The 26,195-nt window shown below is 43.5% G+C and overlaps 1 protein-coding gene across 2 annotated transcripts in view; it reads right to left on the bottom strand.

Annotated features, from left to right (window-relative positions):
• Window positions 1–5,836: 5,836 nt before the first annotated feature.
• Smarcc1 (SWI/SNF related, matrix associated, actin dependent regulator of chromatin subfamily c member 1) overlaps window positions 5,837–26,195 on the bottom strand; it is a 114,672-nt gene continuing 94,313 nt past the window's right edge. For both annotated transcript variants that reach the window (XM_038323332.1, XM_038323331.1), the window contains exons 26-28: window positions 20,074–20,335; window positions 10,216–10,392; window positions 5,837–6,889 (exon numbers count right to left, since the gene is read on the bottom strand). In XM_038323332.1, the coding sequence (XP_038179260.1) occupies window positions 6,798–6,889; window positions 10,216–10,392; window positions 20,074–20,335 (531 nt within the window). In that variant the 3' untranslated portion in view covers window positions 5,837–6,797. The remainder of the gene's footprint in view (window positions 6,890–10,215; window positions 10,393–20,073; window positions 20,336–26,195) is intronic.

Below are 26,195 nucleotides of genomic sequence, written 5' to 3'. Positions count from 1 at the left end.
TAGAGTCCCCTCCAGGGTGGCAAACTTAGTGCCAGAAAAACTCGATTTCCTATTACCCTGCCTTCAGTGAGGCCTACATGTCCTGTTCAAGCAGTTAGGCCCTTATATCCTAATCAGTTCCTGGACCGGAGGTAGGCTCTGTGGGGCCCGTAGATGGCATGTATGGAGTGGCAACCTGCCACATCTGTCCCAGCTCCTTGAGTCTGGAGTTCCAGTCAAGAGGCAACAGCTGGTAGCTGTCAAAAGTGGATGTCGGTGGAGGTACTTACGTCCTTGTTCTGGGGCAAGTCTGTGTGTATGTCCCTTCATGTCTAGGCATGGTCACAATAGTCTTTTCTCGCGGTAAAACACCAAGGGTTAGGGATAGCACCTAACATAGACTTTAGGTTCAATTCCTAGTACCACAAAATAATTGTGTTTGCTGGTAATGGTAGCTCCTGCCTGCAATCCCTGCCTAGAACCAACTAACTAATCAAATCCCTCTATCTACTCTTGCTTGCTTCCCATCTTTAACATATTTTGTTTAACTATCCTTTTAAATTCTGGTTTTTTGATCAGTAAAACAAACATATGGTACAACATGTGAAATATTCCTTTTCTTCTCCCCTCCCTGGAGATAAATCCTGCTCTCACTAGTTCAATTGTGTGTGTTGCTGGAGTTGAACCCAGCACGAAAGAAAAGTGCTGTCAGTGAGCTAGTTATCCAGCACCAGTTTGGGACTTAAAAAAACCAACTGACATTATGATCCTGCCTAGCCGTGAGAACAGGGTAACTAGGCAATGCGTATAATTCAAATGAGAAAAAAACTCGTTCAGGGAGTGGTCTGTGGTGAGAAAGGCAAGATTTAGCACCAAATCTGCCTGACTGCAGTGGGACAGGGTCCGGCGTATGCGTGCAAAGGCTGAAGAAGCTAAGGAAGTGAGAACCAGATGATGAAGCACTGGAGACAGCGTCCATCAGCCCCCTGTTCACATCCGTTCCATCTGAGACGTTTGTATGGCTGTGGCTTCTACGTGCCTGTTTCCTACTGGGTTTTGGTAACTTGCCAACAAAGCCAAGCCACAAGGACCACTGCCATGAACGACTGCTGCACACATCCTCATGAATGGAATGGAAAGACGCTGGCTTCATATGGGGGCTGCTACCACTGCTCCCATTATACTGGAAAAGCATAGTTCGGTCTGGAGAGAGAACATCAGTTTGACTTTAAATCCTCAGTATAAACAGCAACACACTGAAATTTTGACTTTTCTTTTTAAAAACTATATTCATTGGAATATGGGGACTTTTCATTTCACCCTTTAAAGATTCATTTGTGTATACACGGGTGTTTTGCCTGAGTATACATGTATGTGCACCACACCCGTACCTGGTATCCAGGAACACAGAAGAGGACATCAGATGCCATGGAACTGGAGTACCATGTGGATGCTCTGTAAGAGCAAAGTGTTTTTTTTTTTTTTTTTTTTTTTTTTTTTTTTTGGTTTTTCGAGACAGGGTTCCACCCAGTGCTTTTAACCTGAGACACTTCTCCAGACCCCCATTTCCTTTCTTAAATATCACAAGAGTTCAGGATGCAGAAGCCCTGTCTCCAACCCAGCCCAACCTTCCACTGTCATCTGGTATTCAATGTTATGTTCTACAGCCCCTTGACATGTTATCTCTCATGGCCCAGGTTGGCCTCAAACTTAATACAGAACTGAGGACAGCCTTAAATTCCTAATCGTCCTATCCCCACCTCCAAATTCTTGGATTACAAGCATGTCACTATGCGAGGCTGCTATTCTATTAGTAACCACAACAGAATGACCAGGTTTGGGGACAAACATGTGTGTGGGGGGGTGGATAATGAGCTACTCCAACAGACCTACTTACACCATTCCTGGTAGAAAGGGAAGGGCCTTTGTGTTGATATAACTCCATGTTGGAGTTGTTCTCATCTCAGAAGCAGGTGGTCATCTGCTAGGCAATGGCTTGTCATCAGCTGGAAGGAGCTTTTGAATTAAGTAACTAACTCCAAAGCCAGGCTAGTTGTAAGAAAGCCAAAGAAGTAACCAACTAGAGCGCAGAAGAGATCTGCTGTCCTTGCAGGTGACTAGCACTTGTCACGAACCCTGTGGATACAGCCAAGTAAGACGACCCAGAGCTGGGTGCAGTGGTATACAGGAGATAGAGGCAGGAGGATCAGAAGTTGAAGGCTATTCTGTCATACATGAGGCCCTCTGGATAGGACATGAAGCACACCAGACGCCATGTCCTGGGGATTGGATTCAGATTATACAGACTATTATAACAGGAAAAGTGAGCTGACATTGAATAGGTAATGCTACAATCCAGATGGCTACTGGAAGTCTGTCAGTGTGAAGGCATCAGCCTGTCACAATCTCCGAGTGCTACTTCTGATCCCACAAATGCTCCATTGGGTAGAGCACATAAAGATAGGCTGTTAGGTAACCAGAGTTGGAGACATCTTTTTTTTTTTCTTCTGTCAGATGCCTACAGGTTGTGGTCACTACATTGTAAGCTATAGGGTAGTGATTTCCCCTCTCAAGGGTGAAGCTACTGCCAGCGCTGGGATATGGCTGCTCTCCATGAAGCGACAAGAGCATGCAAAAGCTTCTGGGGGTGTAAGAAGGAAGGACACCTCCAACTTCCACACAGCAACCAGACAGGGACCTTTTAACCCCTGGTTTCCCCAGGAGTCAGAACAGGGCATGCTAGTCCTGGAGCAAGAATAGTAATTGGCTCACTGAATTTTCCCTCTCCGACCCTGGTATGGCTGTCCTCGAATTCTACAGATCGACTTGCCTCTGCCTACCGAGTGCTGGTATTGAAGGCGGACACCACTACATCCGGCTCCATTTAGTTATTCTTTACTGCCCACTCGCCTGAGAAATCTGCTCCAAGTTCAGGATCAAAGCCCCTCTCCCACCTCATTATGTGGCCCATCCACCTGCCTCTGCCCTTTATGACAGACGATTTCTGGGATTAATAGAGGGTGGTCCCCTAGGATATCACATGAAGCACACCAGACGCCATATCCTGGGGATTGAATTCAAAATATTATACAGAAAATTATAGGTCACTCAGTTCAAATTAATTATTCCCCAGTTTTCTCCAGGAAAAATTTTTTCTGAAGATAGGTGTTATGTATAGCAGGTAGGTCTCAAACTTAGGATCCTCCCGAGCTGTGATTACAGCTTGTACCACCATACCTGCAGGATACTTTCAATTTCTTCAAGAATGCTTGGCCCTATGTGAGATGTTCCTTAACTGTTCATATTCTGGTTGCCAAGCCAGTACAGCCTTGATAGTTTATTTGCACCTGTGATTTTTTTATAGGATGAATCCTCTCTCTCCCTCTCTCTCTCTTCTCTGTTGTTTCTCGAGACAGGGTTTCTCTGTAGCTTTGGAGCCCGTCCTGAAACTATCTCTTGTGGACCAGGCTGGCCTCAAACTCAAAGATCCGCCTGCCTCCGCCCCCCCTAGTGCTGGAATTAAAGGCAGGTGCCAACACTGCCGGGCCCACATCTTTTTAAGGGGAAAAAAAATTCAAGTCAGATGTGGCACGTTTTTAATCCCAGTACTTGACAGGCAGGTGAATCTTCATTAGTGCAAGATCAGCCTAGTCTACATAGTAAGTTGCAGGCTAGCCAAGACTACATAGTGAGACACTATCTCAAAAATAAAATTAGAAGCCGCCTTTAATCCCAGCACTCGGGAGGCAGAGGCAGGCGGATCTCTGTGAGTTCGAGACCAGCCTGGTCTACAAGAGCTAGTTCCAGGATAGGCTTCAAAGCTACAGAGAAACCCTGTCTCGAAAAACCAAAAAAAAAAAAAAAAAAAAAAAAAAATTAGATTTCTGTATATATGTGTGTATACCAGTGCACATGTGAAGGTGAGAAAACTTTTGTTAGTTCTCTTCAAATATATGGGTGGCCCAGGGGTTGAACTCATGTCAGCAGGCTTGGTGGCAAGCACCCTTTATAGGCTGATACACAATAGGTTTAAAAATTACTAATTTTAATGAATTTAGAGAAATTATATTAATAATTTGAGGAACACGTGGAAGACTGGTGGACCACACACGGTCTTCTATAACTTACAGTAACTCTTTGCTAGAGGCAGCACCCTGACTGAGCAGCTTGTGTTCATTTCAGTGGACACAGAACTCTCGTTTATCTTGATGCTTATGAACTTCTTTCCTTGCTGGCATAGGGTTTGCAGCCGTGGTGCTCGGAAGTGCCCGTGTAGTAGGTAATGTTCATGGAAGCTTACACTAGAAAGTCTGCTTCCAACCTGCACCCGACACTCCACCTCTTTGGAGGCACAAAAATGTTAGGTAACCCTGTGTCTAGAAGACATCCATTCATCTTTCTTTGACTGAAGGGGAAGGTATTCAAGTGGGTAAAACATTCAATGTTATGTTCAATCCTGAAGCACCTTGAAAAGGATCAACTTAGTAGCCCTCAGACACGGAATTTTCACTGTTAATCAAGACCAAGTGAGGCTGAGTACTTAGGTTCTTTACAGGACACAGTATGAAACAAGCAGATGAACGCAGAGAACGGGACTAGAATTCATAAATGGTATATCATTTATTCAATGAAAAAAGAGGAAAATTAAGCCACTTTCATTCATTTCCTCCCAAACTCTCAAAACTCCCTTCCCTCATTTAGAAACAAAACAAGAAAAAAAAAAAAAAAAAACCAAAAACAAACCCACACTGAGAGATACATTTGTACAAAAGCTACACACCATCCCAGCCCGCCCCTCACAAAATTGGATGGGTGTCATTACAGAAATGAACCCGACTGACAGACATGGAAAGAGCTGTGTTGAACTCAGGTTCTGTAGATTACAAGCACTGCAAAAATATCTCCACTTGCATCTTTCAAACTGGAAAGTGATCACATAACAGACCTGAGGTTAGAAAGGACCACAGTGTGAACCAGAATCCCATTCTCTTTCTAGGACTCCAGGGGAAAGGCGAGCATTGGAGTGAGCTTCCTTTGGGAGAGAAAGAAGGGAAGTAGGAAACCCTGGCCACTGTCAAAAGGCACTGGGGTTTCCCTGGAGGCAAATGAGTTAAGTGACCTCCCAAGGAACAAGCCCTTTTCTATTTCTCTACTCCAAGAGTCTAGAGTGCACACAAAAAGAAGTAAGGTTTCCTTAGTTCTAGTACCCCAGGACTCGGATGGTGGTCAGGGCCACCTGGTAGAGGCAAACCTGAGGGTCTCAAAGGCAAATCTCCACTGTGGACTTCTGTGCTCTGACATGAAGGGTGTTACAGGCACGGTCTCCACCCTCGCATAGGAAAAGCTTTAGAACATATACAGGAGGAAAGACAGTCATAAGATGTTCTACCTTGCACTCTCAATAATGAAACTGTCACTTAAAGGGAAGCTCTGCCAAAAACACCCTCTTGCTACTCACGGAAGGACAGAAGGGAGGGAAGGACAAGCCGATAAAACCATAACTATCAAATCACTCATCAGCAGGGGCAGATACAGGCTCAAATTAAGGCATTTTTGTGGCTCTTCCTCAGGATTGGCACCCTACCCTCCCAGTGTGAGCATCCCAAACCTTAAAGCCTGATGCTTCGGAGCCAAGTGAGGTCCTTGTACCCTCTGCACAAGATGATGGAATGTGAGGGCTCAGAAAAAGGAGGTACAGGAGGCTGTTGAGCGCGCCCCACTTTCTCACTGCCATTCTGAACCTCAGTACCGCTTCAAGAAATCCCACTCACCCTGGCTACAGCAAGAGGTAGTTTAGGAACATGGACCCCCAGCCACTTAACCAAGTTCATGAGATAAAACATTTAGCACAACCTACTTATCTATTTTATTAAAGTTTTTATTTTTTCCTTTCCTTTCTTATAAGAGGAAGGTTTAAAAAAGCACATATAAAGTTCAGCTCAATGTGGAGTGGTGAGGTGAGGTGAGAGGATGTGTGGGGTTGGGCAGCTCCTAAAGGTGTAGGAGGGCCCTAAACCCTTGAACTTTCGTGTCAAGTCTGGGAAAATCTAGGGGATGCCCCCCAAATTCCAGTCTTTAAAGCTCACACTGCCCTTAGGAAAACGACCCTAGTTCTGACCTTGCAAATCTGCACAGAAACCCAGGGTGGTGGGAAGGGAAGGAGGGCTCTCCTAATGTTTGTGCTCTCTGCTACTAGATACAGTGGTGTGTTCTTCCAGACAGAGTGCAGTCCTCCACAGTCCTCACCGGGGAATGAAATCAACAGGACACCTCCTTCTTCCCCAGCTCCTCTCAGTCGGGTGCGTTTACACGTGGCGAAAGCCTTAGAGCCTCACCAGCATGCTCAGATATGGAGAAATAAGGTCACTTTAATGCCTTAAGGTGTGTCCCTGTGGCTGTCTCTTGCCCATCACCACTTTTTTGGTTTCTATTAACTGAGGATGCTCTCCTTAAAAACAACGGGGAAGAAAGGACAGTAATTATAGAGAATTATCCACTGAAGCATAGACGAAACAAAAAGAGACATAGAATACTAATGCCAACAGGACCTGCAGATTAACTGCCAACCCCTGCCACCCTGGGACAGGGGAGACACGGGTTACTTTTCAAATGACCAGGGGACACCAGTCACCACACTTCGCACTGTGTCGGCTAAGGACCCGACATGAGAAGTATCAGGGAGTGGATAGACATGGGACTCATGCTTGGGGCTCTGAGGAAAAAATAAATCCCGAAAGAAAACCAACAAAGCTGAGACACAAGTCTTGCCATCCCCATTTCAGCTTGTGGTGGGTGTGGAGGCTCCTGCATCTTCAAGGCTAAGGAGTGGCCGAGGTTGGTGGGCCTGGAGCAGGAGGTGGAGGGACCCCGTCTGCAGATGGAGGTGGCTGCTGCTGTGGTGGAGGAGGATCTGCAAACACATTCAAGGTAAATCGTCACTGCTGGAAACAGGGAGGCTGGGGAAAGAACCCATTCAATAGAAAGTGACAGGAAGGAGGCTTTTTTTGTTATTGTTGTTGTTTGTGGGGTGGGGAGGATAAGGTTTTACTTGTAGCCTTGGCTGGTCTGGAACTTGCCATGTAGACCAGACTGGCCTCAGATTTAGATTTGCTTGCCTCAGCCACAGCTCATACTTGCTCAGTAACTTTCTTTGCAACAGGCAAACAATGTGGACCCTGAGGCTTGCTATCTCTGAGGTCAAGTACAAAGAAGCCAACTAGAGGTGCTCATGCTGCATACCCTCACCTAAGAAGCAGGCGAGGGAAGTGCTGTATGTAATTCACCTACCTTCTCAAAGGACCACTCATTCCAAGAATCACTTCAGACTGTTTTTAGAACTTAATTGTATTTCTATTTTATTGTATTCTAATTGTTCTCTCTACTAATTGTGTTTCTTCAATTAAATAATCAGAGCTTTCATGGACTACCTCTGTATCTTTATCTTTCTTTATTCCATGGTATCCAGCCTAGCTGGGCACATGAGAGATTATCAATAACTTCTTGCCGATTAACTGTTTCCACCAGGGCCACAAAGCTTCACTGAGGCAGCTGCTGACAAGCTGGATAGTCCTGGGAGGCCCTCCTCGCTCCTCAATTGCCACCCTTGGATTTCTGGCCCAAACTAGGTTAGGTCCTGAAGGGAACAATTAGTCTGAGTGTCTGGGGTTCTTTTCTATTTCAACTCTAGCGGCTTTAGCATACAAAGAACACTAGAGATCATTTAATCCAAGGCTTTAAAACCTCTACATCTTAACAGAAATGAAAACATATTAAACAAATAATTAAAGTATAGCTACACTAACTAACTAGGCACTCCCAAGAGGAGTCTATCAAATCTCTAGAGTTGTTCAAACATTCTGAACCTAGTCATCTCTTTCTGTGTGATCTTTGAGAAGGAGACTAAGCAACTCATGCAGCGTGGCTTGTTCAGGGCCCAAGAGCCAAGTCAGAGGCTCAGATTCCCTCGATACCCGGTTTATACAAGGTGGGACACGCCATGTTCTTGAGATGCTCCTCCTTCTGGATTGATCCTAGTGTCAAAACAATGTACAACCGTGATAAAAGTACAGCGATACTATCGGTTCCCCAGGAATGGCTAACTGGGTGAGCTCTTTCTTATCTGGGAGTTGGCACGGCAAGCATTTTCTTACTGTGACACCTGACCACGAGCTCAAGGAAAATCATTTTTCATAGGGGCCAGATTCTATGAATTCAACGAAGACTGTACTTTTTTTTCGAGACAGGTTTTCTCTGTGTTGCTTTGGAGCCTGTCCTGGAACTAGCTCTTGTAGACCAGGTTGGCCTCGAACTTACAAAGATCCACCTGCCTCTGCCTTCCAAGTGCTGGGATTGAAGGTGTGTCCCACCACTTTCTGGCTAAGACTCTGTTCTATGCATCTACTTTGACTTAGCCTCTGGGTTTCAAGGTGAGGTATGCATGGCTCTATGTGAAGCTGACTTCCCAGCAAGGAAGTCTGGAACGTTACAGAATATCCCAAGTATTTTGTAGTTGTGTGTGACACGCATGCATACATAGGTGTGCTGGTGCTATGGCATGTGTGTTGAAGCTATGAGACAACGTGTGGGAGTCAGTTTTCTCCTCCAGCATGCAGGTTACCAGGAATCAAACTCATGTCAGGTTTAGTCACCAGTGTCATTACCTGCTACCTCCCCCCAGACATCTCTCATCACTTCACTAAACCCTACCAGACTTCCTTAAAGGATAGATTTATTTTGGTTCACTGTTCTAGGACACAGCCCATTATAGCAGGAAGTCACGGTAGTAGCTGCTTAAGGCAATGGGTTACATTTCATCTACAGTCAAGAAGTAGAGAAATGAATACTCCTATCAAGTTTTCTTTTTTGTTTCCTAATTAAAGGCTTCTCTGCTCAACAATCCTAGTTGTGCAGGAACTTGCTTTGTAGACCAGCTGGCCTTGAACTCAGATATCCATGTGCCTCTCCCTCCTGGGATTAAAGGCGTGTACCACCTCACAGACCAAGGATTCTTATTCTATCAGTGAACAAGAGCTAACTTCTGGCCACAAAAATGGACATAAGCAACCATGGCAGGATCCTTCTCACTGTGCATGTCTACAGGACTGGAGACAGATCAGTCTATGATGCAACCCTGAGTGATGTGGGTTCCCCTCTGTATGCTTTGAGTATGTTTTATTACCATTGGTTAATAAAGAAACTCCTCTGGCCTATGGCAGGGCAGAATACAGCTAGGCAGTAAAACTAAACTGAATGCAGGGAGAAAGGTCGTGGAGTCAGGCAGATGCCATAGCCGCCTAAGAAGCAAGGTGGGAGGTTACAAACTACGACCCTCGTGGTCAAATATAAAATAACAGAAATGGGTTAATCTAAGATGTCAGAGCTAGCTAGGAATATGCCTGATCCGTTGGCCAAACAGCATTGTGATTAATATAGTTTCTGTGTGATTACTAAGGTCTGGGTGGCTGGGAAATGAAAGCGCAGTTTCTATTTACACCTATGGAAGTCAAGTCAACCTTGGGGTAGCAGAGGGGCTTATGAGAGAAATCACTTGGGCTTTGAACACTAGCTCAGAGGGATGCTACTGAGTTCGTGGCACTTCTCTTCCTCATACTCCTGTTTCACTCAATCTCTGAACCCCTTCTTCTCAAGTCTATGTAGGACCACCAACCTGCCAATAGCTGCAGGAGCTCACTCCCATCTCTAGACTGCCTTCCTTCCGTCCTTCCTGTTTTAAGGAATGTTTTACTATGTAGTCTTGGCTACTCTGGAGCTCCACCTACAGACAAGGACTGTCTCACATCTGCCTCTACTACGAAGGAGTACTACCATGTTTAGTCCAGTTTCTTTTGTACCCAACTCATTACTGGTTTTTAATTTTTGTTTGTTTGTTTGTTTTTTGGATTTTTGAGATAGATTCCTCTGTGTAGTCTTGGCTGTCCTCAAACTCAGAGATCTGCCTGCCTCTGCCTCCTAAGCTAACTCACCACTTTTAACTTTGCAGCATAAAAGTTCTTGTAGGGAAATAACAGCCAGGTTCAAACTAATCAGGTTTAACCATGTGTGACAGAAATAAGTGGCTTACCCACAGACCTCAGTACTGAGTATACAACCGGAGTTTCACAACGAAAAGTCATCTTCTACATCCCATGAAGAATGATTTTTTTTCCTTATCAGTAGCCACTCCCACCCCCGCCAAAGCAGGAAGCTGGGGGAGTACCTTCCCACAGTGCTACTTACACATGCCGTTTGGTGCTGTGAGGGGTACCCTGGGTCCTAAGATGTTTCCGGGCATTGGAGGCATACCGGGAGGGGCAGGGCCACTCCCCGTAGGATGGATGTTGGCTGCCACAGTAGGAATCATGCGGCCTGGCATGGGCTGCCCAGGCATCATGGAGCCAGGGCCTGGTATCTGACCTGTGAAGGGAGATTTAAGTACTGTAAGTATACATGCATTCAGGGGGAAAAATAACCAACTTAATGTCCATGACTGTAGAATACAGATATTTATTTAGTGATGAGCACTGGTGGCACATGACTTTAATCCCAGCACTTGGGAGGCAGAGGCAGGAAGATATGTGAGTTTCAGGCCAGTTTGGTCTACAGAGTGAGTTCTAGGACAGGCTCCAAAGCTCCAGTACGGGCACATCCACACCATGAGTAAAGAGGTGAGAGGCCAACTTGCAAGAGTGTTAGGTGTGTTGGGTTCTGAGGACTGAACTTAGATGATCATGCATGAGGACAAGTGCCCTCACGACCTCACCAGCCTGATGATCAACCAGCTTTATAACAACATGGTCCTTATCTACCTCACGCTACCTCCTCTATCAAGTCTGGATAGGACAAAGCCTTAGAAAAGTAAGAGAGGACAGAGCCACCATCAAGTAAGGGAGGATCAAGCAAGGAGGAACACTCCAGAGTGTGTCATCAGAATGACACAACACAACTGTTTTGGATTACTTCCCACAGTTCATTATCACACTGATTCTAAAGGAAGACCTGCTGAAATCCACGGATTCAGGAGACACCCAGACAAGAGAATACACCCGACAGAAAAGAAGTCAGCAAACTCATCAGCCATGCTCTCCCTTCCAACCCAGTCTATTTGGGGTATGTGTTCCTAGGCTAGTTACTCAGTTTCCCAAAACTATACTGAATAGTAGTACCTCAACAGCAGTCCTCCTTAATATTGCACAGGTTTCATTTTCATCAGGGCAACTGCTTTATTCTTTTAAATGGTGCCTTCTTTTGTCAGTGATTTCTCTAACATGCTTGTGAGTGAGAGGCAGTGTGCTGCGTTAGCAAACGACACAAATTAGAGCCCCAAGGAAGAGGGAGGAGGGAGCATCAACCGAGGAACTGCCTGGGACACTGCTGTGAATACCTTCTTGATTGATGACTGGTGTGGGAGAGCCCAGCACACTATGGGTGCTGACACCCTGGGCAGGTGGTCTTGGCTTGTAGAAGGAAGAAGTTTAAGAAGGCAGTGGGAGAAAGCCAGAAAACAGTGTTCCTCCATGGTTCCTGACCCAAGCCAGCTCCTACCCTTACTTCCCTCAGTGATGGACTATAACTGGGAAGTTTAACCTTTTCCTCCTCAAGCTGCTTTTGGTCATGGTATTTTAACACAGCAACACAAAGTAAACCAGGACCAGGGGTGAATATTACTATCTTATATGTAACAGACTGAAGCTCAAAGAAGTAAAACAACTTGTTTTTTCATACAAGAGTGTGGTATGTAGTTCAGGTTGGCCTGGAGTTTGCTATGTAGCCCAGGCTAGTCATGAACTTGTGTTGATCCTCCTGCCTCTGCTGCCTGAATGATGGAACTACAACTATGTGCCACCAAGCGTGGTACCAAAGCTTTCCTTATGGATAGAGTAAGGGGGTCATAAAATATATTCAAGCCTTCTAAACCAAGGTCCAGTTCTCTTCTCACCCATTTCTGTCCAAATAAAAGCTTGCAGGAAAGCCTTCACTGTATCACATCCACAAAATTCCTATTCATTAATTTGTTTACTTGAGACTTATCTCACTATATAACCCCCACTGCACCACCGCACCAGCCTTTAGTTCAGAGATCTGCCCTCCTCTGCTGAACCTTAACCCCAAACCTGAGTGCTAGGACTGAAGGTGAGCAGCACTACGGCACCTCTACCTCCAAGATCTTTTAAATAAAAAATTGATTTAAGCACCTTTTACAAGCTGAACAGCCATAACCCCAATTTTGAAATAAGATATTCAAGTACTCAAAATGTTTTCTTAAAAAAATATTTATTTTTATTTTATGTGCATTTTTTTTTTGCCTGTATGTATATCTATGTGAGAGAGCCAGAACTGGAACTGGAGTTACAGAAGCTGTGAGTTGCCGTGTGTGGGTGCTGGGAATTGAAACTAGGTCCTCTGGAAGAGCAGCCGGTGCTCTTAAACGTTGAGCCATCTCTCCAGCCCCCTAAAATGTATTTAAAAAAAGTTTATATGCAAAAACTTCACATCCAGAGAATGTAAAAAAAAAAAAAAACCAAAAAACAAACAACAACAACAACAAAAAAAAAAAACCAAAAAGAAATACTTTCCAAGTATGTGGTTGCTTTTTGCCCTGTAACTGTTTGGATGGCAGAGCAGGTGCGACTGTGAACTGAAATGAGACCATCAGAGACAACCTGAGAGTCCTCAATCCAGTAAGCATCCAAGAAAGAGCACAGGTATACAGGAGGGATAAACGGAAACAGGAATGGCTGCAAGCAGGGGATGACATGTGACCACCAAAAGCTAGAAGAAACCAGAAAACACAGCTCCTCTTAAATCCCTAGTAAAGAACACGGCATAGCTGGGTGCCAGAGACCTCATCTTCAAGACTGTGAGAATAAGTGTCCAATTTTTGGAAACAGCATCTCACATGTAGTCCAGGCTAGCTCACATTCTCTTTGTGGCTAAGGATGACCTTAAACTCTGATCCTCTTGCCTCTACTTGTGAGTGATGAGATTACGAGCAGGGGTTTTTATTTTATGTGTTTTGATACTGGTTTTATATGGTGCTGGGGATCACAATGACGTCATCAAGCGCGTTTACCAAGCCCTCTGCCAACTGAGCTGCACCTCAAGCCTAACCTTCTATTATAAGTTATACCGAATGTGTGATAAGCCTGTTATGAAGACTCAGAAGTCTAATGAATGATACATATGCTACTATATTCTAGGCATTTAAGCTTTAAAAGTATGAACTCGCCGAGCGGTGGTGATGCACAGCTTTTGGGGTTTTTCAAATCTATGAGACCAACATCTAAAACAAACAAAAGTGAGCAAATTCTTCCCTTCACTTACTGTGAAACCTGAAGCCTGAGGAAAAACCCTTTTCTTTCCTAGACAGGATTATAAAGCCACTCTCATTAGAAAGGGGGCGTCAGCAAGAGAAAAGGTTAGAGTCAAACTATGACTTCTGCTTCTGAGATTCAACTAGACTGGCTGCCCAGCAAGCCCCAGGGATCCCCGTCTGCATCTCCCCAGTGTGCGATGTTAGACTGGGCTGTTATGTAAGACCTAGAATCAAACAAAGGTCTGGCAAGCTGTTTACCAACAGAGCCATCCCCACAGAAAAGATGATTTGGGACGTTCATATTTGAAATAGAAATTAAAAGGACTAAAATGAAGACAAAAATCAATGTCTTATCTATCTGAAATCATAAGCATTGCCCCCCTCCCCGTACCTGGCACAAGTACCCACCATCTTAAAAAAAAAAAAAAAAAAAAAAAAAAAAAAAACTCAAGCTATTCGTGCTAATTCTCACAAGCCTGAAGTATGGCTCACATAAACTGCAAGCCCAAGGAGACAATACTAAACAAAATATGTGTATGTGCACAGTCCATTAACACACACACACACACACACACACAGCTGGGTGTATTTCCCTTTCTGAGGTGGGGAGGGAATAGAGGGAGGAGGGACAGTGAGCAAGCTTCAAAAACAGCACTGGCAAAACATAGGATGGTGGGAGTCTGACCTACATACAAGCGTTTTTTAAACAGCAGGCATCTGAAGCCTGGGATATGGAAAGGTTTGCTAAAATTAGGTTTAGCTAGTAGAAACAGTCTCTCACACTCCCATGTTTATTAGATCTTTTACTAAAGCCTTACACCTATCATGTCTAATGGGATATTAGCTAAGGATTTTATTTTTTATTCACTGGGATAATAAGGTGAGGACAGAGAATGAAACTGTGAAGGGAACCCGTGAATACTTAAGCATGTGTCATCCATCCATTTCTAACCATGCACAGACATCCTCTGGCTGAGTCCCCAGGAGAACGGAAATAACACAATGGGGGCCAAGTGAGGGGAAGTCTAGGATCCACAGAGGCTTTTTCCCCACAGCAGTGTCCTGGGCACACCTGTCACAGATGCTCTGTTATGGCCGGGGCCTCACGGTCGGGTAGAATAAGCAGGACTAGAGGCGTCACAGACTAGAAGACTATGGATTGGAGGCTGCCCTGGGATACAGACAGACCATCTTAAATTTATTCCAAGAAAATGAAGAATAGTAAGTCAACTGCCCAGGGCCTCGGCTGAGACATGTCCTAGCTTTGTTACTGGAGTAACAGTTCCTCACCAAACCACACTCTTTCTCGATGGTGCTGCAGATGGATTGCAGGGCCCTGGGCATGTTAGGCAGATGTGCTACCAAAGCTGTACCAGAGCTTGCAGGCAGCGGGTACCAACCAGTCCACTCTCTGCTCTGGATGTCCATGTATTTGTAAATACCTCAAAGTCAAGCAGAGTTGGGCAACACAAATGGCTCACCCAAAAGTTGGTTGCTAAAAGGTAAAGGGCATTGTATCTTAGATCAAAAGGCTTGGGAAGCCTGATGACTAAGTTCAATACCTGGCCGGGATCCAAATGATGCAGAGAGAACTACCTTCCACATGTTGTTCTCTGACCTACATACATGCACCCATACACATTCACACATAAAATAGAACAATCTTTAACAACTGATTGGTATAATTACTATTCAGCTTTCAGACTATCACAGGCAGAACAGGGCAAGTTTTTTTTTAAAGACTTTTATCTAATTTTTAACAAAATAAGCTTCTTTAATAGGCCTATTTTGTTATATATATGCCTCTCTCTCTCTCTCTCTCTCTCTCTCTATATATATATATATATATATATATATATATATATGAGGAAATATATAAAATATATATATATGAGGAGGTGGCTCATGCCTTTAATCCCAGCACTTGAAAGGCAGAGATACGTGAATCTCTGTGAGTTCAAGGCCAGCTGGGTCTACAGAGCAAGTTCTAGGGCAAGCTCCAAAGCTACAGAGAAACCCTGTCTTGAAAAACACACACAGACACACACACCCCTACACTTATCTGCATGGTCTCTGTGAGGGCGTCAGAAGCCCTGGAACTGGAGTTACAGACAGGTGTAAGTTGCCATAAGGTGCTAGGAATTGAACCCAGGTCTTCTAAAGAGCAGCCAGTACTCTTAACCGTTGAACCACCTCTCCAGCCCTAGCATTAAGTTCTTAGCTGAAGAACTGTTAGGTACCATTTTACAGCTTAAGGAGAGAAGATGAATGCAGTGCTGCCTCTTCTAACAAGTTCAGCAAGATGTTAAGACGAGGTAAAAATAGATGTGCCAACCATAGAGCAGAAACACTTTGGGGTGCAGAGTTAGTTCAGTGTTTAAGAGAGCACACTGCTCTTCCAGAGTCGAAGCACAGTTCCTAGCACACATGCTAGGCAGCTCACAACTGCCTGTTAACTTTAGGGGATCCAAAGCCTCTGGCCTTCAAGGATACTTGCATTCACTCTTAACATTTGCACACACAGAGATATATATACACACAATTAAATATAATAAAAATAGGGGCTGCGGAGATGGCTTAGAAGATAAGAGTACTGACTGCTTTTCCAGAGGACCTGGGTTCAATTCCTAGCACTCACGTGGCAACTCACAACCACCCAGAACTACAGTTCCAGGGGATGGAATGCCCTCTTCTGGCTTCTAAGGGCACAAGGCACACAAATGGTGCACAGACATACATACAGGTAAAACTCCCATATGCATAAAATAATGAAACGATAGAAATAAACAAAATCAAACTAAACACTATACTACATAAAATTTCCTGGCCATTTTGTTTGATATGAAAAAGCTAACTTGGGATACATCCGTAAGATATAACCAGAGATGGAAACTAATAAAGCAAGAACAAAGCATGCAGCAGACAGGACTTACTACACGTGAATGAGTTTAAATGAAATCTGGGGAAACAAAAACTGAAAAGGCAGAAAAGGTAAGCACATGCAACATGTATAGAGGTGTAGTTCAGAGAGTAGACATCGGCTACTTGGACAGTACCATTTGTGCGCACAGCTTAGGAGACTTAAAACAACAAACAGGAATTTCATTTTGTTGAGATAGGGTCTCACTATGCAGCTGTGGCTGTTCCTCCTGCCTCTACCTTCCAAGTGTTACAGGTATGTGCTATCACAACTGGATGAACTGCTTTAATGGGGCCTACCACTATCACTGGACAGTTTTGGTTGTATATGGGAAAGGTGCCCATGAACACAACTGTACACACATATGCCAAAAGAGGATGCTTAGGTGACTCTTTACACTCTGCTTTATTCTTTTATGAGGTGGCATCTCTCTCTCAACATGGAGATTGTGCTTTACAGATATGCTGGCAGTCACCAAGCCCCAGTGATTCTTTTGTTACCCACCCCCACAATGATGCAAAAGACCCCATCTGGCTGCTGTGGGTGTTGGGATCTGAACTCAGGTCCTCATGGTTGCATAGGAAGTAAACTTACTCGAAAAGCTGTACAGATTTATCATTGAGCAACAAATCTGTCTTAGTTCTCTTTTCTACCACAGTCACACAACAGAAGTTCTGGCCGAATACCAAAAATTACCCAGTTCCTGATAATTATCCTCAGGTCCTAATGTAAATGCTGTGATCTATGATGCCCCATCCCCCCCCCCCCCCCCCCCCCCGCTTTGAGAAACAAACAAGTTCCTGTTAGGAAGCCTAGGCTTTGGACGCACTGCTCCATGAGTATCAGACTGATGATGGGTGTGCTCCTCACCGCTAGCAGCACTGGAGAGACAAGGTCTCCTTATGAATCCCTGGATGACCTGGAATCTGCCATGCAGCCCAAGCAAGCAGTCTACATCCTGTCTCCCATGAGCTGGCATGCACCACTGTGCCCAGCTCATCAGTAAATTTTTCTAAAATTCAGAAAATGTTAGTTGGAAGAATTTTGTGTTAGTTAGCTTTTTGTTGCTGTAACAAATCAAAAGCAAAACCCACTTGGGGAGGAAAAGGTTTATTTCAATTGATACTTCTAGGTCATGATCCATTATTGAGGGAAATAAGGGAAGGAGTTCAACCCAGAATCTTGAAGCAGAAACCATGGAGAAAAGCTGCTAACAGGCTTGTTCTCTGGCTCCAGTTCAGCTAGCTTTCTTGTACTGCCAGGGACCACATGTCCAAGAAGCAGTACTGCCCAGAGTGGGCTGGGTCCTCCCACATCAATCAGTAATCATGACAATGCCTCACAAACCCACCCATAACCCAACACGATAAAGGCAAGTCCTCAACTGAAGGTCCAAGGTGACTCTAGTTTGTGTCAAGCTGAAAATAAACACTGGCCAGTATAGCCTAGCTCACAGTTCTTGTGACAGTGACAAATCTGAAATGGAAGATGGCCGTCATCCCAAACACCATGGGCTACCTTCACCATCTTCATTCGAAAGGCACTTAGGTATGGTAGCAGAGGCAGATAAATTTCTGGGTTTGAGGCCATCCAGGGTCACATATTAAAAACGGTACTAAAACATACAAGTAAAACAGTAAAACGCACTTAGTTAATGCTAAGTGTACCAAACTCACGGGTTTTAATATTATTTTTGTGTTTGCTTGTAAACAAGTTATCCTGAAACAGACCAGGCAAGCTTCAAAATAAGAGATCTATCTGCCTCTGGTTCCTGAGTGCTGGATTAAAAGTACATGCCACCACACCTGGCTCACCATGTTTTTAACTAGTTAGAGTAAGCAAGCTTAACTAGCCAGTCGTGGTAGTGCACACCTTTAGACTCAACACTTGGGAGCAAAGGCAGGTGATCTCTGTGACTATGAGGCCAGCCTTGTCTAAACAGTATCAAGACAGTCAGGGCTATGTAGAGACACCCTGTCTCAAAAAACAAAATGAAACAAAAACTAGTGAGTTTAAATTCCTTTCCTTCTTTAAAGACAATCCTCACTATGTATCCCGACCTGGGTATATATTCAAAGGATGCTCAATCGTGCCACAAGGATTTGTGCTCTACTATGTTCATAGCAGCTTTGTCTGTCATAGCCAGAACCTGGAAACAACCTAAATGGCCCTCGACCGAAGAATGGATAAGGAAAATGTGGTACATTTACACAGTGGAGTACTACACAGCAGAAAACAAAAACAAAAAACCAAAACAAAACAAAAAAATACGACAGCTTGAATTTTGCAGGAAAATGGATGAAGCTAGAAAACATTATTTTGAGTGAGGTAACCCAGACACAGAAAGACAATTATCACATGTACTCACTCATAGGTGGTTTTTAAACATAAAGCAAAGAAAGTCAGCCCACAAGTCACAATCCCAGAGAACCTAGACAACAACAATGTGGACACTAGGAAAGACTCACATGGATCTAATCCACATGGGAAGTAGAAAAAGACAAACATCTCCTGAGTAAATTGGGGAGCATGGGACCTTGGGAGAGGATTGAAGGGAGAAGGGGAGAGGCAGGGAAGGGAGCAGAGAAAAATGTAGAGCTCAATAAACATCAATAAAAAAGAAGCTAGAAAGCCGGGGCGGTGGTGGCGCACGCCTTTAATCCCAGCACTCGGGAGGCAGAGGCAGGCGGATCTCTGAGTTCGAGGCCAGCCTGGTCTACAAGAGGTAGGTCCAGGACAGGCTCTAGAAACTACAGGGAAACCCCGTCTCAAAAAACCGGGGAAAAAAAAAAAAAAAGAAGAAGAAGAAGCTAGAGCTAATGGGCCAAACAGTGATTTAATTAATACAGTTTCTGTGTGATTATTTCGGGGCCGGGCAGCCGGGAACCAACAAGGGGCCCCCTCCAATACACTGTAGTAATATAAGCTACCATATCACAAACTGTATTCAACCATGGCTTCTGTACACAAATATGATTGGCAATTTCTAGGAGAGTATTCAGAATCTGTCCTTTGAAGGAGTTGGGGTTAGGACTTTTTGAGGATTCAAAGAATTTTACTGTCTCTCAAATGCTTCTTTTACATACACAATATTTGCACCCTACCCCAACAAGCGGTAACTCTGGCTCTAGGAAAATGTTTATAATGATTGTACAATTCAAACTGATACAAGCTTACATGACAACTACGAAGAGACAGTATCCAAATGCCCCATATCCACAAGAAAATATTAAAAATGGTACAAAGGGAATGAATCATGATAGTTCATTTGTCTTCAAATTTTCTTGAACTGATGATGACAGTATACAGACAATCTAAGAATATTTTCTTTAGGGGCTGGAGAGATGGCTCAGCGGTTAAGAGCATTGACTGCTCTTCCAGAGGTCCTGAGTTCAATTCCCAGCAACCACATGGTGGCTCACAACCATCTTAATGAGATCTGTAGTAAGATCTGGTTGCCCTTTTCTGGGCCTATAGGCATACATGCAGACAGAATACTGTATACTTAATAAATGAATAAATCTTAAAAAAAGAGAGAATATTTTCTTTAACACAGTGCTGGGACTCAGTACACAGAGTCTTCATTATGTCTCAGGAATTCATCATTACTTAGCCTATGGACTTGTTAAATTGATCTACCCAAGGAAAAAGCTTCTTTCACTTGAGGTTACCCAAAGCATGTCATAGATTTGCTCTTCTAAGTCCTAGCATCATCCAATGGCAGAAAATTTTCTCCTCTCCTAACCATTCTCTTTTCATTCTGGCTAGTTTCATGCGATGAGAAAGCCAGGACCCACTTTTTGTTAGAAATGACCCAGTGGCACTGTGGACAAATTTCCTGTTAGCAAAGGTTCCCTCTTACCTGGCTGGGGAGGATGTGGTGGTGGCATCTGATGGTGCATCAGAGGGTAGGGTGGGGGCTGCTGATGAGGCATCATGCCAGGGTGCCCTGCTGCTCCAAGCGGGGCCAGACCAGGTCCTCCTGAGTGTTGGTGTGCTTGCTGAGGGTTCTGGCCATGCTGCTGCTGTTCCATTTGTTGTCGAGCTCGTAGCTCAGCGTATTTCAACTGTTCCATGTGGAAGTTCTGGCGCTCAGTAAGCAACTGCTGTCTCTGCTGTTCTAGCTGTCAGGGAAGTAGAAGAGAAATGCCACAGGAGGGTTCTCAGGACTTTATAACATGTAGGACATGTATTTGATACATTAGTTCCATCCACACCATGCTATAGGCAGAGGCCCCTTATCAGGGATGTCCTCATGTTTAGTCTAAAACCTACTTTTCCTTACACTAACCAGCAGCGGGGTGAATACCCTGTGGCCCTACTTTTTGACAGACAGGAAGGCTTTCTTCTTCCCTTTTTTTTCCCCCTGGTTTTTCCAAAACAAGGTTTCTGTGTAACAGTTCTGTCTGTCCCAGAACTCACTTCATAGACCAGGCCTGTCTCTGCCTTCAGAATGCTGAGATTAAAGGTGTACACCACCACCGCTCAGCTCCTTTCTTCTTAGTATTACTGGAGACAGTATTTAACTACCTTGCATTCCTGGGCTCAAACAATCCTCTTGTCTTAACTTCTAAAAAGCTATGTGCCACTATCTGGGTAAGCCCGCAGGTAACATTTTATTTAATTACTTGACAAAAGTCTCAAAGTGTAGTCCTGCTGCCATCGAATGCAGAGATCCTCCTGCCTCTGCCCCCAAGTTCTGGGATTAAAGGCATGTGCCACCATGCCTTAACTGTACTAAAAATATATTCCATAATCAATGTTTTCCCAGGTAAGAAAAAAATTCTCTCTACGTTCTGCTCAGCAACATTTAAAGCCCGTTCAATCTCCCTAGGTGCTGTCTTTTGGATGTGATGCACCAGTTACTGTCTTAGACTATAAAATGGCTAGCAGGTGACGTGACCTTAATTACATACACATTTTATCCTCATATGTGGAATAGTACAAGGCAAATTTCAGTTTTGAAATAGCTAAAATTACATTGGGTCACAAAGTACATACTTTCACTGACTAAACACAAATTTTTAAATTATTTATATTTTATTTTATGTGCATTGGTGTTTTGCCTGCATGTATATCTGTGTGAGGCTGTCAGATCCTGGAGTTGCCATGTGGGGGATTGAATTCAGGTATCTGGAAGAGAGTTTAACCGACAAACCATCTCTCCAATTCCTAAATATAATTTTTTAAAAAGAAACTTGAAAAATACAAACATTTCAATATTCAGAATAGGACTAGAAAACGGCATAGAGTTCAGTAGTAGAGCACGTATGTGAGGCACTGGGTTAAAATCCAAATGCCACAAAAAGAAATCAATAAATAATTAAGAAAAAGCTGGCAAGTTTTCAATCCCAGCACTCAGAAGTTGGAGGTGTGAGGATCAAGAGTGCAAGGTCCTTCTGGGCAGTTAGTAAGTATGTGCAGGAGGAGACACCGACAAAACAAACAAACAAACGAATGAATAAATTTTGATTATAAGTAGAAAAAGTACTGTCATATTAAATTTTTATAATTTCAGTTGTTTTAAACTTTTGTAACATGGCTGGTACAAAATCTTAATAACATGCATGGCTCAAATTTACTTCTGTTGAGTATCACTATTGAGCCATTCAATGGGTTAAGGAAATAGGACATTTTGGCTTTTGAAAGGAGCCAGTTCTATAAATAAATAATATAGACTATAAATAGCAAAAACTAGGTGGAATAAGCATGATGATTAAATTATAAAAACTTGCAAAGATGATCCACTGTGGGAGGGAGGGAGAAAGGTCACAGCAGCCAGGAAAGTGAGATGAACGGAGCACTAGAGCAGGAGAGCTCTGTGCAGGCAGACAGCAGCAGAAGGAAACAGAGCTACACGTCAAGTTTAGCAGCCTGGAATGAAAGGCTCTGGCCTGGCTGGACTTCTTAATATAACAAGAAAGAACCCAAAATATCAACACTGAGAGAATGTTCAAAGAGTTCAATTCTGGAAGAACACTAAGTAGTGACATGTGTTAGACCAAACACTAAGAGAGCTAGAAACTGACTATAGTCTTGCTATTCTTTCTGGGGAATTTAGAATTCTGGAATTTCCTGAGATTACACACCAGAAATGGTATTTACTTGTGTTCTAGAGTCACTGTTTTAGAAAGGTTGGCTGTAGTCCTGAACCTATTTAAAAACTACAGAAGGTAGGTCAAGATCTGCTTTGTAAATACCCTGAACTGCAATGGTGACTGTGCTGTGTCCCTCCAAAGGGACATTTTTCATCTTTTATATAACCACTCACTGTTTTTGTCTTTCTTTTTCCTTTCTTTTGTTTTTTGGTTTTAGAGACGGGGTTTCCCTATGTAGCCCTGGCTGTCCTCAAACTCAGAGATCAGCTTGCCTCTGCATCCTGAGTGCTGAGATTAAAGGTGTGTACCACCATTGACTGGCTTCTTTTTCAAATGCCAAGTAGCTTTTTTTTTGGGGGGGGGGGGGAGGTGGAGTGGGGCTCAAGACAGGGTTTATCTGTAGCTTTGGAGCCTGTCCTGGAACTAGCTCTTGTAGACCAGGCTGGTCTCGAACTCAGAGATCCAGCTGCCTCTTCCTCCCAAGTGCTGGGATTAAAGGCGTGCCACCACTGCCCGGCGCCAATTAGCATTTTTAGATGACCTAAATTCATCAAGGTCTTACATGATTTCCCCCCCCCCCCAAGACACGGTTTCTCTGTGTAGTCCTGGCTGACCTGGAACTCTCTGTAGACCAGGCTGGCTTTGAACACAGGTCATCTTTGCAAAAACAAACAAACAAACAAACAAACAAAAAACAGACAAAAACCTTTTATCTTATAGAAATAGGAAGAAAGTAAAAAAAGATGGAACAGGTCTATAATCCTAGTCCTTGAGAGATTTAGGCAGAAGGATTATCAGTTTGAAGACAGCTTGTGGCCCTGGATCAAAAGCCACTGCTACCAAAACAAAGAAACCAACAAACGAAGGGAAAATTTACTCAGTTTTCCTATCTACAATTAGCTACCCTAAATTATACTAGTTAAATCTAAACTGTCAGTCTTTCATTTATTCTTTTTTTTTTTTAAAGAGGAAGGAAGAGGATGAGTGTGAGGGTTAAATAAGGATTGAATGGGTATCCCTTGTTGCCCAGGTTAGTCCCAAACTCACACTAATCCCTGGCGCCCCACCCTCCCTGGCTGACTTGCTAAACTGTGTCTGTCATTTGAAAACATAGAAAGTAATTAAAAGGAAGTAATAATGAAAATTAAAAAAGGCAAGTGATTAACTACACATACCTGAAAAGAAAACTCAGTTAAAACTCAAAGCTTTAATGGAGGATGAACAAGTCTCCAGAGGTTGAGAGTACAGGCCCAAATTGCCAGTCCCCATTGGCCCAGATGGCTCTGGGCTCTTAGATGCCCAAGGGTGCTCTGGGGCAGAAGCAGATCTCCTACATCCTGGCCCCATCCTATAAATGAACTATCCCTGCCATATCAAATAAGTCTAAAGACTGCATAAATCCACACAGGTACCGAATTTTTGATAAAGGGTGTCAAGATACAATGGAGAAAAGACAACCTCTTCACCAAGTACTCCTTGGAAAAATAGACACCCAAACATAGAAGAATCAATTGATATTTTACTTTCACATTGCTTAAAAAAAAGGCCTCCTTAATGTTAGGATTAGAAACTTAGCTGGGCACGTCTTTAATTCCAGCACACGAGAGACAAGGCAGATCAAGGCTAACCTGGTCTATAGATTGAGTTTAAGGAGAGACAGGGCTACAAAGAGAAACCTTGCCTCAAAACCCCCACCCCCAAAAAGCTAAAAACCTATAAATTGTAAAAAGATATAAGATACAGATATGGCCAAGTGCAACAGCGGAAGGAAGGAAGGAAGGAAGGAAGGAAGGAAGGAAGGAAGGAAGGAAGGAAGGAAGGAAGGAAGGAAGGGAAATTAATAAAACAAACAAGGCAAGCAAACTTGTTAGGAATGAAAACTAGTAAAGCCTGTATAGAAATCAGTACACAGTTCCTTTATTTATTTATTTGTTTGGTTGGTTGGTTTTTCGAGATAGGGATTCTCTGTGTAACAGCCCTGGCTGTCCTGGAACTAGCTCTTGTAGACCAGGCTGGCCTCGAACTCAGAGATCCGCCTGCCTCCGCCTCCTGAGTGCTGGGATTAAAGGCGTGCGCCACCACTGCCCAGATCATAGAACACAGTTCCTTAAAACAACAAAAACAAACTTACAGTAGGGTGGGGGCGAGGGGGGGGGACGATGACACTAGGTCTCCGTGTCCATCACAGCACTATTCACAGCACTCAAGCACGGAATTGGAGTCAACCGACATGCCCATCAACAGGTGAACGGTTCAAAGAAAATGTGGAGTACACATAATTCAGTTTCACACAGCTGTAAAGAATGATTAGTCGGCCAGGTGGTGGTGGTGCATGCCTTTAGCCTCAGCTATCAGGAGGCAAATGCAGGCAGATCTCTGTGAGTTTGAGGTCAGCCTGGTCTATAGAGGGAGTTCCAGGATAGCCAAGGCTATGCAGTAAGATCCTGCCTTGCGGGGTGGTGGAGGTGGAAGGGAACTCAAAAAAGAACGTTTAATGATTCCCAGGAAAATAAGCTAGGCTTAAAAGGGAAAACTGTCACAATTTCGGCTACGTGGAAAGCTCAGTGTAAATGTGTGTAAAGCAAGAGTAGGGAGCAATGAAAACGAGTGAAAGCTATTAGAGAAGAGGACGACACTAGGAGGTGGGATATGGAGGAGGCTGAGCAAAGCCAATACAATGAATTCACTATTTTTACACTAACAAAAAAATTGAAAACTAATAAAAACTAACAACAACAACAAAAAAGACTTAAGACCAGTTTTTGTATCCAAGCAACAAACTACTAACCTTCATGACAAGCAGGGAGGATGAGAAGGAGGCATTCCCTAACGATCTGGCAGTATTAAGGCACATTTTATATGTATTCAACCACTGAGCCATCTTTGACATCTGGTACAGAGCTATTCAGTAAAACATTATTTTTGATCTGTAGTTACGTCTGAATCATAGAATGGTAAGAAAAGCAACTTGCAACAGAAAATATTTATAATCAAAAGTGCATATAATTAATACACAGTGAAAGCGTTCTGGAAAACACCAAATAACGACTATCTTTAGGAACAAAACTATTTTCAGTGTTATATGTATTCTATGACACATGCTACATAGCATGGGTGACCTTAAAAACAAGCTAAACAAAAGAAGTCAGACAGAGAAGGTCACATATTTTAATTACTTGACATATATGAACTGTCAAGAGAAAGTATATCTAAAAGAAACAGAAAGTAGATTACAGTAGACAGATTCCATGCAGGGTTTGAGGAGACACTAGAGCCTGTGGAAGGGTTCTCCTGCCAGTGTGGGTCCATCTATTTAGGGTATGAAATGTCCTGAAGTAGATAATGGTGACAGTGAGAAAGCCCTGTCTCTACTATGAAAAGTATAATGCTGCCACCTCACCTCTGGATGGCAGTCAGAGGAAAAACTTGTGGAAGCTCTCTTGTTCCACCATTTAAGTCTTATCTACTTAAATTGATTCTATGAAGCCTGGAGTGGCGATCTTTGCCTGGAATCCCAGAAACTGGGAGGCTGAGATAGGATGAATTTATATTTTTGGTCACAAAGACTCCTTTTAAAGTATTTATTATCTAACTTTTCACATTATTCATAATATTCTTTTTTATATCCATTTACTATATTTGTTGTTTTCGATACAGAGTTTCTCAGTGTAGCCCTGGCTGTCCTCAAGCTGAGTTCTGCCTGCCTCTGCCTCCCAAATGGTGAGATTAAAGATGTGCACCACTACCGCCTGGCCATCCATTTCCTACTATTGCCAAAAACAAATCAGCGAACAGTGAGATGACCCAATGTCTATGGGCATCTACTGCCAAATCTGATGATCTAAGTTTGATCCCAGGAACCCAGGGAAGAAAAAACTGACTCCAA

Source organism: Arvicola amphibius, chromosome 3 (genome assembly GCF_903992535.2).
Source record: "Arvicola amphibius chromosome 3, mArvAmp1.2, whole genome shotgun sequence".
Lineage (NCBI taxonomy): Eukaryota > Metazoa > Chordata > Mammalia > Rodentia > Cricetidae > Arvicola > Arvicola amphibius.
Note: the sequence above shows the minus strand (reverse complement) of the source record. Positions and strands in the feature narration are given on the sequence as shown.